At 37.7% G+C, this 14,065-nt stretch overlaps 1 protein-coding gene and 1 long non-coding RNA gene across 4 annotated transcripts in view; one reads left to right on the forward strand and one right to left on the reverse strand.

Moving 5' to 3' along the window:
- The window catches only part of CACNA2D3 (calcium voltage-gated channel auxiliary subunit alpha2delta 3), a 460,032-nt gene extending 455,087 nt beyond the window's left edge, over positions 1-4,945 (reverse strand). For 2 of the 3 annotated variants that reach the window (XR_008578815.1, XM_054838171.1), the window contains exons 1-2: positions 4,798-4,945; positions 4,111-4,192 (exon numbers count right to left, since the gene is read on the reverse strand). Coding sequence is in view for 2 of the 3 variants with exons in the window: in XM_054838171.1 (XP_054694146.1) it covers positions 4,111-4,192; positions 4,798-4,916 (201 nt within the window). In the remaining variant the exon portion in view is untranslated. Of the gene's footprint in view, positions 1-350; positions 393-4,110; positions 4,193-4,797 lie in introns of those variants that run through there. The other variant, XM_054838172.1, reaches the window with a different exon arrangement.
- A 783-nt stretch (positions 4,946-5,728) lies between these two features.
- On the forward strand, positions 5,729-7,702 carry LOC129211306 (uncharacterized). Its single transcript, XR_008578816.1, has 3 exons — positions 5,729-5,853; positions 6,124-6,207; positions 7,186-7,702. It is a non-coding gene; the product is annotated as an uncharacterized LOC129211306 (long non-coding RNA).
- Positions 7,703-14,065: the final 6,363 nt, after the last annotated feature.

Consider the following 14,065-nt stretch of genomic DNA (forward strand, 5'->3'; position numbering starts at 1 on the left):
GTCGGCGCTTACATAACAGTGACGACTCTGTTAGACGACTTACATAAGAAAAATCTGAGATAGCCTTAAACAAGCTTGTCTTCAGTAAGAAACCTTTAAGGCAGAACTGATAAATAGAATTTCTTTTTGGTTAGAAACTGTTCCTACATTAGCAATAAAATAATATCGACTATTCAAGACCAAATCAAGAATTATCAAAGCTCGGAATATGAAAAAAATAATCTCTCCCAAAGAAATCTGAGAAAGCATAGACCACACTGCATTTTTAGAGACTCACACACTTCATTGATATTACAAAACCTTTACTGTGTAACAACAATTATTTTTAACATTAACAGAAGACACATTACCTGCATTTTTCCTTCATTTTGTTAATATTATTATTTTGCAGCAGCATGGAACTGAAAGCATACTATGATCATGGACACTTTAATGTGAACAGTAGCATTCCCCAAAGCCTGTTCCTCCAAAATTCTAATCTCAGCAGCTTAACCCTTGCTTTGCATCCTATACTTAAAGCCTGGCTTTGCCAGTGGGCTACACTTTTGCATTTACTACAGTACTAACTAAACAATCAGAGTATTTAAAAATAAAGTTTAAAGAAGTGTCAAGATTCAAATAAGGCAGATGTGTCTTTTGAAAGTCTAAAGAAAAAAAATATAAGCACCCAAGAGACAACTACAATTTGAATCAATTCTTAGGCCCCAGCAGTGTTTGCTAACTAGGTGAAGAGTATGCACATCTCTACAGCACCAAGCAGCTTCTTGTACGCTGCCAAATCTACCTGACAACTGTAAAACCTCCATAAATCAGATAACTTGGGAATAATATTGTCCTATTTTCTTCTGTATGGTTTTTTGAACACTGAATCGTCTTTCTTCACTTTGAAAGCAAATAGAAAAACATTAAAATGCTACATTTTTATGTGCTAATTTTGCTAATATGCTCACCGTTATTTCTGAAATTTACTGAACTATTATTACTATTTTCTGAGCTATTTACAGTGTCTGTGTTTCCTCTAAACTTAATTTCAGGAAAAATCATATATCCCATATACTCTTCGGAGGCATTAACAGCATACTTGGATATGATTATTATAGTGCAATAAAATAATAAAAGATTCAGTTAAGGTAAGCAGTGGGGTTTTTTAAAACAAAATAGTTTCAAAAAGTGGCAAAAATATTCCTACACATGTTTTTGAAACTTAAGGGGACAGCAACACTGGTTACTCATCTGATGTCCACAGTACAGCAGACATAAGAATCGTAATAATCAAATCAATATTTACAGCTATAACCTGGCAAAATTTTGCTTTACTAACTATCTCGCATAACTTCATTTGCTCAATGAAATTTTTGTATGGGTCAGATGACTCTTAATGTGCAAAACCTTTGGGCAGTAGAGAGTCAATCATGCCTTGATTTCAAACGCATTGCATTCCTTTGGAAGTAGGGCTCACTATATACGCTAACAAAATGAATCAAGTAACCTTTACATTAATTTTTCATTTAGCAAGCTTTTATTAAACTAAATGGCACTACAAAGCAGTCGGTAATTGAGAAATCTATACTGCCCAGATACATAATTATACACATATTTTATATCTTCATTTATTTAACGATGCTTAATTCATAATCAGAAAATGCAGATTCCTCCAGTAATGGTAGAAGTCGCACCGCTTCTAAAAGTGGAACCTTGACTTTAAAAAAGACATTGACTCTGATCACCCAGAGCTCACAGTAAATACCAAATGGATCCTTGATGCCTGGCTAGTGGGGAGGGAGGGGGGGAAGGCGTTTGCATTTAAAGCCCGACCATGCTATCACTTCCTTAATTATTATGACAACTTCTGCCACTGACTTTGCATGTTGAAAATACTTGCAAATCTTGAAGTTTGGTATGTTTTTATTCACGCAAGCTTACAGAAGAAATATACTTTATAACAATACAAAAAGATACGTATTAAAGTCATCTGCCATACAGGCTTATTTGCCATGATCAACAGCAAGAAATAGCAAGCTTAAAAGGACAGAGACACTTGGAATGTTAAATAAAAATAAGAAACACCAGAGGTTTCCTGAAACTACTGTAACCAAAAGGGAAAGAAAGAAAAAAAAGAATGGGGGATGTGACAGAGAAATAAAAATGCTCTAAATACCTGTCAAATCTGCGTTTGTCTTTCCTCCTATAATGAAATACCATAACAAAAGCAAGAAAAAAAAATAGCTTGCAATTAACATACACTGTCCACTTTCAAAAACAGGAGCGTAGATTTGTTAGTGAAATAGAAAGGATGCTGATGAAAAGGTGAAATGAATAGCTTCCAATTACCTACAATTATAACAACCAATAGGAAGAAATCTTGCTACTTCAGGGGAAAAAATACATTACAGAAGGGATGACAGCAGTATCTACTATAAGGAAGGAGAAGAATGATTAAGAATCTCATACTGATTCTTTGTGGATTTTAGCACAATTGCAAAACACAGTATATTCCGTATTTTTCTTGTAAATGTTGGACTATCTGTATTTGGTTATTTGATTTTTAAAGGGATTTTAGTGCAAAAATGGCTGTTCATGGAACAGTTCCAAAGTTAAATAAAGGTAAGTGTTTGTAATGGTACAATAAAAAAAAGCTTTTTAATAATACTTGATTAAATACTAATCAAAAACAAAAGGTCCATCTGTTTTATAAATTTAACGAGTTCATACAAAAATGTGATAAGACTACACAGACTTTAAAGAATCTGAACTAGAAGTATAATAAATACTGAATGTTCAGATTTTCAGATTAAAATAAAAGTTTGCCCAATATATTGAAGCCATTTAATGGCCTTGAAAGGTAGTAAGAGACCTCAAATACTATTTTTTTTTTTTTTATTGATAGCTCTGTATTTTAGTTTAGTGAAGTTCATGTTTTGCAGTCCTGAGTATACAACACTGAAGAGACAGAAACTGCTTAGGAACTTATATGCCTTTAGTAATCATTAAGTCAGTTGCTTTCATTTTACATGGATAGCATAAGCTCTTTATTTGAACTGCTACACGTACTGTCCGCTACATAATTTCACACATATACAAGCCTTTCAGAATAAGTCCTACAAGCTAAAGGAATAATTTCCTTCGTAATCAGACCCCCAAAAAATTTAACATTCTACTTGGAACTAAAAATCGCATCTGAAAAACCTGCAGAAATTTAACATATGGGTTGAATGAGTGTCTCTGTAGTCAGTGAATGTCTCTATGTTTTTCCAATTCCATATTGCATTTTGAGGATCACATACTAAATGCCACAAAATTGTAGTCTTAAAATCTTTAACATAGTCTCTCATTATATTTTTTCAGCAACTACTGTAAAAATAAATTGTCTACAATACAGAACCTTACTATAGGTTCTATTTTTAAATTAGAATAGACACAGTCCTTGATACATACCTAATACTCAAATCCGCTTTCTCATTACCCTCTGCCCCAATTATTTAGACTTATACAATTTCTCAAGTTTTTGCAATACTTCACTAGCTTATTACCCAGCTGTGCAGCTGAGCAAGAAGATAACCACATTCATTCCTCTTATCTGTAATGATGTAATACATCCCAGCACTGGGTTGAGATGATTGGGGGAATAATGGGATTGTAAAAACTGCAGAGATGACAAACAACAGTGCAGCCGCCTTCTCCTGATACAGTGAATTGCGTACATACAGCACATGGTGAAAATAATACAATATGCACTAATTCTAGTCCTTGAATGAAGTTAACATTTTTCATAAGAAGCAGCTGTTTCTACACAGAAACATCATCACAATGCAGCAACCAGATTAAATACCCGCAATCCGGGCTGAAGCCTAGACTTCAAGAAATAAAAGTGCTGGAGTTTACTTTCTAATGACAACCAAAAATCATCCAAAAAGAAAAATCTCAGTTTAATCAAGGACTCTCCAGCTAGTGCAGTGCAATGCAAAGAGTCATTGGGGACTAGCATGCAATACAAAAATAGATCTTGGACCAAAGCATGTACAGCACTGCTTTCCTATTCATTTAAAAAATTAAATCTGCCTCCATTTTCTCTGTTAAAACCTTCCTTATTACAACCAAAGAGATCCTTACCTTCTGCAGGAGCTGGGAACCTGAGTACTTGGCTGCAATAGATTTGATCTCCCCACCAAATGCTGAGGCCCAGAGCTTTACACTGTGAAGAAAAAAAAATGAGACAGGAAGAAATGTAATACACATGTCATATCAAGCAACACAGACTGTAACAGCTTCAGCTGCACTCAGAAGGATCCTAGCAATTTTGCATTAAAGAGCTCACTAAGGAACCTAAGCACAGCAAAAGATTAGCAAAGCTGTTCAAGTATAAGCACAAACTAGATGCTGTGCTAAGGTAAGGCCTCTGATATGAAACTACTCAATTTGTTTAAAGAATCAGCTTGGACAAAAACATGCTTTAGCACAATATAACATCTCCACTGAAAGGAAAGAAGCAGATAAAATGGCAGAACAGTTCTCAATGATAAATTCTCACATGAGAAGGAGTTAACATAACAGCATCAACTTCAGTAAATACGAGCACTTAAGTTAAGACTCTGCGGCCACATACTCCACCAACACATGCTCCTACAATAAAATTAAAGTAGTGCCGAGAGCATTAAAGACTACTACTTTAAACACAGCTGACAGGAGCAAAGGTGCCTTGAACAGTCAAACCCCTGCAATATAAAAAGATAAGAACTTGAGCAGTCAAGTTCTCATCCTTGAACATGGTCCTGAGAGCAATAGCATGAAAGCACTTACACAGACAAGGGGATCTGCTGCTCCGATCCAACCACATCCACTAAGGCTGTGTTAAAAGCTGTCCAGAAGATAAAGAAAAAACCCCAAAAAGCCCGAAGAGGATTCAGATTCTCTGGCATTGTGCCTCCCTGTGCCTGGAAAGATTTGGGGAAATTCAAGTCAAGCTGAATTCAGCAGCAGTGGGGTTTTGCTTCTAAAGCCTCTTTCCCCAACCTTACCCCCTCTACTAGAACAACACTGGAAGAAATCACAGCTCCATCCTCATCCCTCCAAAGAATGACCCCTTCTCTGTGTAATGGAAGGAGAGGACCAAAAGCAAAGCTCTAATGACTTGAAAACTATTGTGTCCCTGGTAACAGCAAAGCGTTTTCCAGCACTACTGCAGCCACTTGCACGTAGTTCTTTACAACTCCGCAGTCAGCAGTGTGCTGGAGTTACTTCAGTGACCTACTGCTGCTCCAAAGTGCCCTTAGCAGCAAGAAAGCAGACTATTGATTCCAACTGGGGAGGCTGTCTTCTTGCAATTACTGCTCACTTTGCAAATGGAAAGCTGCCTAGAGTTCTCCTTTCCCTCGCCGATAACCTCCAGCCTTCATCCCAGATCAAGTCAGCCAATGCATTGGTTCAGCGGAGCAGCAGCAGCAGCCTTTTAACGGGATAGCGCGGAGACAGAGAGGCAGGCACAGGAGGAGCTGGACCAGAGGGAGGGTGCCTCTGTATGGCAAAAGCAGAGAAAGTCTGGAGGAGCTGAAAGTGTAGTTGAGCCCTTCCAGGAAGGCGAGAAGAGAGCGCTGCACATTGCCGGGGGCTGAGCTAGGGAGGGCTCGGCGGGGCTGGCAGGGGCGGGGGGGTAGGGGGGCCGTGCACACCCACCGGAGACCCGGCCAATTCAGGCAGGGCACCGCTGCATGACAAGCATCTGTCACACAGCCCGGAGAGGCGATGGATGGACGGAGCTCAGCCCTTTGCGCCGAGAGTGCCCAGCATCCCGGCCGCGGAGCCGCACCGAGGAGGGCGCAGACAGACGGGAGGAAGAGCGGAGCGATCCCCACCGAGGTAGCATCGCCGAGGAGCAGAAGCAGCGGGTTCCCGGAGCAAGCCCCGGGTTTAGGTCAGGCTCGCACATTTAATTGAGTCATATATAGCACGTCCTTGTGCATAAAAGCACGTTCGCTGCATCCTCCCACGCCTGAGCACTGCAGCGAGTCACTATCTGAGAGATCGGGACTAGCAAAGGCTTATGAATGAAGAGAAATGCAGCATAAGTAAATCAATGTGGGCTAACTGACTTGAGCCTATGAATAAATTATTAATTTGTGCTTGTAGAAGGATCCCCTTGATGTAGCAAACATAGGATTACAAGCTTCTCCACGGAGAGAGCAGCGTGGGGAGCAGGAGGGATTGGTCCAGGTATTTTTGTTGCTGTTGCATTTTAAAATCTACCCTCCCTCCTTTTGCCTTTATTCCTCTCCCTCTGCTTGTTTCTCACCTTCTTCTCCACTTACTGCACAGACTTAAAATAGCAATTGAACTTTAATGTAAATAAGCATGGCAAGACCTGGAGATGATCGGAGCATGGGCTGAGTCATCCTTGCATCATACAATATAGCTCCAGTGTCCGCTCCAGAATTCTAGTTTCTTCCCTCTGGAGTTAGAATTAAACACCCAAAAATATTCACTCTGCCTTTGTATACTGTTCTTGTCTCGTTTAACATTTTCTATCTTGAAGCTAGATATGTGGTACCTGTATTTTTTTCCACATTAACATTTTTAAGATCACTGAACAGTTTGCTGTAAATATCAAAACCTCTATTCAACACCTGGCTGATAAAAGCTTTCTGCTTTCTCAGAAGGAGCTAGAAGTTAGAGATAGAGACACTGCCTTCTGTACAGGGCAGAGTGGCACGGCACACAGCAACTTTCATCACCCACTGGCCATCCCCACCAGGAACACTAAACAAATCATATCCTGTCTGTACTATTACCTTCATATAAAGGCAATAATGAAAGATTTGTTAAAAGGGACACATTTTGTGTATTAATCAACCATTTTGAAAGTCCCTTTATCTGTGCTGTTACTGTGGATTTTCTAAGCAGTGTTTTAAATATGCTGCCATGTCACCAGGTGTTCAGCCTACCTACAGGCAGAAATGTAAAAATGCACATGGCTGACTAACCGTATAATGAGTTATGTGCCCCTTTGAACATATTCTATAAACAACAGCATCTTTTCAAAACTAGGATGAAACAGGAATGGTGGACTGCCTCACTACTTGTGCTATTCAGCTTTTTTTACATGCTGAACAGTGTCAGGAAGGAAATTCACAAGGCTAATTCGTGGGACTCAAACTTCATTTTTACATTAACACAGATCCTTATCTGTTTCAGGTCAACACAGTGCACTGGTGACAAGTAACAGCTAGCTCCATTCTTCAAAGAATTACCTGAAGCCCCAGAAACTTTTTGAAAGCACGTACAACGCGCCTGTGTTCAATAGGTCTGAGAAATCTAACATGTAGTAAACCCATCACTAATTATTGGCAAGAAAAGATAATAAAGTAACTTGTCAAACCTTGACTTTATCTGCATTTATGATGCATTCAATACCATGTCAGATCTAAAAATTTATGCATTTGGCATGTATAACTGGACACTCGCATTTGTTTAATATAGAAATTCTATTTCTACTATTGCTAGTCTCAGAAAAAAAAAGTCACTTGAAAAAGAAATTTATACTTGACAGCACAAGGATGGCCACCTCCTTTTATGTTGACAAACATTTGTATGCATTATACCATACAGTGATTTCAGCATCTTTCATTAGTGTACATTGGTTATGTTGATGCAGTTATTTAGTTCCTCTCAATAATTCAGTGAAAGAAAAGCAAACCTATACCGTAACTGTGCTTTAATACATACAAACCATTCATAGAAACCACCAGAAGTGACAACACTTTCTGTCAAGAAGAGGGATTGCTATTGTATCCTGGACTAACTACAACGGACTGTTCCTGGTACGCAGATTATTGCGGTCAAGACATCAGGTTCAAAACTACTGCTACCATTTCCCCCTTGGTGTCCTCATGAGGACGATGCAGAAACTTTCCCTAAGTGGGTTTGCATAAAGGCCAAGTAAAATGCATCGAAAAAAGAAGCAGTAAGTTCTACTGAAAGGTTTGAGTCCTTTATATTGGGGATATAACAGCTTGCTGCTTATTCAGTACAGCCTTGCAATGTTCTGGAGCAAAGTCAGAAGAAAGCTAAGTTTCAAAGAAACATAGCAATGAATTTATATTTTGGAAGTAATGTAGCACTTCTAGCATGTCCTTTTGCTATTATAGGTAAGCTGGTCCCACTAGAAAAATATATGTACAGATAACTGATCAGTGAAGGAAAATGTTTATGCACTTAGCAAATTTATGTTCTAAAACCAAAGTGCATCTTAGCAGTAAGCGCAGGTAAGTTACTTACACGTCAGTGGTCTCAGAAGCAGAGCTCCCCATACAAGTATTAAGTTGGATCACCCTGCCCCTGGCCTCCCATTTTTAAGGGATAAAAATGGCATCTCATCTCTTGCTGTGTCTTTGATGATCAAGTACAATGGCACATTTTAGCATCTCACAGAAAATGAAAGAAGCTGTTTTCCCCATGAAAGCAGAAATAAAAATTTGGACACGTGAATCATCAAGTGTTGTAATAGAAAGATCACGGGCATGGTCAGAGAAAGTTGATGAATCCCCAAAGCTTTTGCAGTGGATCACATTCAGGAAAATAACAGAGGAATTGGGGAAAAAAAACCCACAAAAAACAACAAACAAAAAACTCCAAACAAAGGTCAAGCACAAAGGCTGAAGAGAACACAGACTAAGGGAAAGTCCTATACGTAAACACATATAGTAACTTTACCTGACCAATTAATCTCATTGTTCTTTCCTCTGTCTACCTCCAGATATATTTACACTTACAAAAGGGTGCAGGAATAGGGTCACATTTGCATCATCAGAGCATACTTTGAGGTCTTCTGATTAGACAAGTATCAAGCCCTAATAAAAATCAATCGAGAGGCAGAGAGAGGAGAACATATGGCGCAGGGGAGACAAGTAGGAGGAAATTATATAATTAAACACAAATGTTTATTGTATTTCTTTTTTCAGATGCTTATCTACAATGAGTTCTAAACAAAAAGGAATAAATGCAGAAGGCTAAAGTGCTAAAAACTTTGCAAAGATGTAAGCCACCTCCACTGGAAATTAATAATAAAAAAGGGAAATACATCAGTTTATCTATATTCCACATATATTAGAAGATTCAGATACTGCAAAAATAGACAAGTCCTAACTACGCTGCATGATGTGGTGTTAATACTTGCTTTGTAGTATATTCCTCAGCAGTTCTAAATACTGAGATTATAATCCTCAGATGTGTTCTCCGCAGTGCTTTTTTGTTTGATTGATTCAAGAGATTAAAATGTCTCTTCCTCCTTTTCCTTTCTCTGAAACGCTTCTCTTACAAAGTGATCCCTTAATTTAAGGCAGTGGGAGGGAAAAAGAAGGAAGAAGTGAAGGGATATAGCCACCTCATGCAATGAACAATTTTATGTAATGTCCTGTGCTGAAAATCCTTCCAGCCTTTAACAACTGCATGCAACTTTTCCCTTCTCTGCAAGTATAACGTTTCACATACTTACACGTGGAAAATGAAAACAGGAGAAGTAGAAGGATAACAAAAGTCATTTCAGCTTCACAAAGCACTTTGAGATTGTCAGATGAAAGGCAAAATCTGAACATTCAAGATTTATTATTTGGAAACAACACAATGGTGGAAGGATTCATCAAGTAGTGTTTGCATGCCGTGAGAATACGGGCTTATTTGTTTCAAGTGAGCCGCACATCTGAGAAAGGTCTAACATGCAGTCTCTTGCTCTATTCTGTAGAGACTTAACATATGTACGTGTATTCTTCAAATTTTATGAAGGTCCATGTGTATAAATCTAAGTGTTTCATTGGTATGGGAATGTCTAGTTATTGACTGATTCCAACCCACTTACAACAAGTCAAGTAATGTTACTTACTGGATTAAATGAATATAATTTTACATAATGGGCATGAGCTAGTGACCTGTAGAAATAAAAATACTGCAAAAATTCTAAACCATGTCAGTATTTTGTATGCAACTTTAACATTACCATCTTGTTTGTATATACTGTTCAGGTCAAATCAAACACTAATATTTCCGTTCATGAGAATATTAAGGGTATTGCAACCTATGTTTACATATACTCAAAATCAGTTACATGAGAATAAATACAATTTCCAAAGATTAAATACTAATATACACTCACAATTAATATGTTGCATGTACAGCATTTTAGATTTCTGTCATGCTATCTTCAATGCCAAAAAAACCCTTACAATTTGCCGTAAACCCCCAAGGAATGCATGGTTAATTTAGCTTCTACAAAGCCTATGTTCAGCTGGCTTTAGCATCTCCACAAGGAGTTAAAATGTAAAAGAGCAAAGCGTTATCACATCCCAGCCTATGAGAGCTCACACTGCATGGTAAGCTAGAATGCTTTAAGCTAATGATGTTTATAGCTAACCAAATCCAATTTCAGCAGTCCAGTGTAGCTCTAGTCTGTTAGTGCCATTTTACATAAGCTTCATTTATTTTGAATTTTCAACTATTAAGACAAAGTCCGCATTTGGTTTCTTTCGAGTGTCATGCTAGGAAATGAACTCTTCTCTAAGCAAATAAATTACCTTTTTACTCCCAAGGCTAGTGCTAGGTTGTAAATGTTAATGCTTTTAATGCATTCAAAGTACTTGAAAACCAAAGACAGGACCTAAAAATGAGAAACTGTAATCGAGATCTTTAACATAATGGACAGAATACTGTAGAAACAAACCAACCTACCATTTTTACTCTGATGATACAAATGAAGACTAAAAGTAACAACATATTTAAGTGCTAATCTATTACTGTCTATACACTAGAATGAAAGCCCTAGTCATATCTCTAATGGCCTGTGAACGTTCACCCAAATCTTGCAAATTCCTCAGAGCCACTTCAAGGGAACCCTTGTGGAAGCCAAAAATACAGGCTTCAAAGGTTAGGAAAAGCACTGCTTTTATTGCAGATCTTAGCAGGACTAGCCACACCCAAACAGTGGGTACCAGAAATTATGTATTCAAGGGGGGGAGAAAAAGGGAAAGTGGTGCTGAGCAAACTCTTTCAAAAGAGAGCTCTTTCTGCATCAATAGATGAAGTGTCATCTATTGACCCATTGTCATCAGTGAGATTAAGTTTCCAATCACCCAGCTGAAAGCCACCTGCAAACTTTAGACTAACACTTAATCATTTTCAAAATACTGTTCCTTATTGCAAAATTGAAAAAATATAACATAACTTTTGATCTAAGAAACAGTACTACGTCAAGTAATTACATAAAGCCACTAGGTACTTCTGATCAGTCTCCAATTAATTCCTGCATCACAAGTATGAATTTTGAGATGAAAATGTAACTTTTCTGAAGTCTTGAATCAGATCAAGAACCTGGTAGTTTAGTCAACACAATGCTGCTTATGACATGTTACAGAAAATGAATTTTGTATAATTCTATGGCAGCAGTTGCTAACCTGTGATCTATTTCTGCTCTATCACTTTGGTGAGTCTTGTTTGTTTATCGTGAACATTGGCCAATCCTGAAAACCAAAGTTATCTCAAAAAACTGTTGGAAATAGCATATATTAAGAAGTAAGGACATTATGGTAATGAATTCCAGTAAGTCATTACATAAAGAAATACATCAACAGAAGAAAAAGTCCTAAAGAGCGAGGATATTAGACTGTCTTAAACACCTGGTCACAATTGCAGAGTAAAACCACCAAAGATTATCAAAAGGCAAACAGGTTTCAATAAGACTAAAATAATACTAGGAAGCACTAAATACATTTCTTAACTTTTCAGAGTTTAAAATTGATTTATTTAACTTTAAAAAGAGTTTAGGCAATTCATTAATTGTCTGAAGGTCACAATAGCAACCCTGATAAAACCTGTTTAAGGCTTACTGTTTTACGCAAATCATGTTTCACTTCTTCAGCACTTACTGTTACTTTGGGTAAGAATCAAATTTAAGACTGCATTTTTTTCCACCAATACAATTGACTACTTGTTCTAGTGAACATTAGTTGAAACCTTTCTGCCTGTAAGCAGATGAAAAAAAATCTATTATTAGGGCACTCCTATAATACCCTAAGTCAGTGGAAAAAGTGGACTTGGGCATAATGAATAATTCTGGCGTTGCACAGAATAATACCCTATCTCAGGAAAAATATAAGACAGTCTCTTACTCTGGGATTTGTGTATAGTGGTTCAATTCTACTTCTATTTTAATAACATAGCTTGACATTACATACCACGGAAAGCTCAGGCTTCACCTGCTGAAGAATAGCAGATTTACTAGGTGGTTGTGGTTTTTTAAAATACATTAAAGCATGATTATGCTTAAAAGATGTAAAGTAAAAGCAAAATTGATACCTATAAATATACTAATAAGTGTTAGGTAAAATATTTGCCAGAGCATGCATTTCTGTTTTACAGGCTGTTAATCCATCATAGTGTCACTAACATTGCAAGAGACACACTCAGACTGCTATGCTCATTACTTTTTAATGTATCATTCCATTTTAAACAATGAGACTAACAAGTTCAGGCCCTAATAAAGACATCCTTTCTATGACTGTAAAAAAAAAAGCAAACACCACCACACACACAAACAAAACAACCCACAACCACCCACACTTATAAGCAATGAATATTAGCCAGACTGTAGAAAACATAGAAAAAGCAGCAAAATTCTGAGCCAAACTTCTTGTTATTGGTGTCATCCCATCCCAGTGTTTCGGGTTACTTTTTTTTTTGTTTAGTTTTTTGTGCTATGAAAATACTTTTGCATAATCTTCAATTTGTTAATAAAATGGGGCCTAATACACTAAATTTAGATAATGGATTCAATATGATATTTGATCAAAGGCCAGTCACACACCCCCGAACCCAAAGGTGATGTTTTGTTAATAAATAATATATGCCATTTATCAAGGACCTCTCAAATAAGCATAAAAAAGGTTTGTGCAGTTCTCAGTCTTCTGTCTCTCAGACACTACTGGAAATAACTGTCTCCATTTTAATGGAGGATGAACTACTTAACTTTCCCCAAACTGGTATTTTTGAAATTAGCAGGGGACTGCTGGAAAAAACTCAACAGGACAATTTGTCAATGTTTCACAGAAAAGCTTAAGATAGATATCAGACCCCAAGAGCTTCTCCTGAGCATTACACAACCCGATACATAATTTGGTCCTTGAAAACTAAGGTTCCCTATTTTTCCTCCAATATCATAGAATCACAGAATGGTTTGGGTTGGAAAGGACCTTAAAGATCATCTAGTTCCAACCCCCCTGCTGCAGGCAGGGACACCGTCCACTAGACCCCGTTGCCCAAAGCCTCATCCAACCTGGTCCTTAAACGCTTCCAGGGATGGGGCATCCACAACCTAATATTTACCCCCCTAAATATAATACTCCCATTCTTCATTATAAGTGTAGTAAAGGCTATTTCATCCTACATATCCTTCCGACTCATACAGACTGCTGCCCATAGTCTTACTGCTGGAGAACAGAAAGCCATCTAAATCACAGCCTATGTTCAATTGTCTTTAAAATTACCAGAAATCCAAACTGGAGAAGCTGCTCAGCCTCCAGAACAGGAGGTGTCAGAAATTCATGAAAAGCCTTCCTTTAAGATGCGTTATGCTCATGTGACACTTGCCTAGTAATCAAGTGTTAAAGCTGTAAGCTCGTAAGAGTACCTATTATCATCCATCACCGATCAAGACCACTGACCCACTCATCAGTGCACTGCTAATTCACTTTGGGTTTATTGCTCACCGGGGAATATCCACCCGAGGTGTCATCTACTTACACTGTTTAAAATTCTCCTCCCAAGCAGCTGTTCTAAGAAACTTCTTACTTTATTTCAAGCTTTCAGATCTAAAGTGAGATCTTTTTAGTTGCCAAAGGAAAGCAATACTGTGAGGTTTTTGTTTTTAAGGAAAAGAATTGATAATTACCACTGCAAGACTTCAATGGCACTTCTTGTTAACAGGTTTGGGGTAGTAATCAGACATAGAAGATAACTGTGTTTCTGGAGATGCTTCATATCCACATATTTTTCACTTAATGTGTTAACCAATACACATACTTCAGTGCAA

Source organism: Grus americana, chromosome 11, assembly GCF_028858705.1.
Source record: "Grus americana isolate bGruAme1 chromosome 11, bGruAme1.mat, whole genome shotgun sequence".
Lineage (NCBI taxonomy): Eukaryota > Metazoa > Chordata > Aves > Gruiformes > Gruidae > Grus > Grus americana.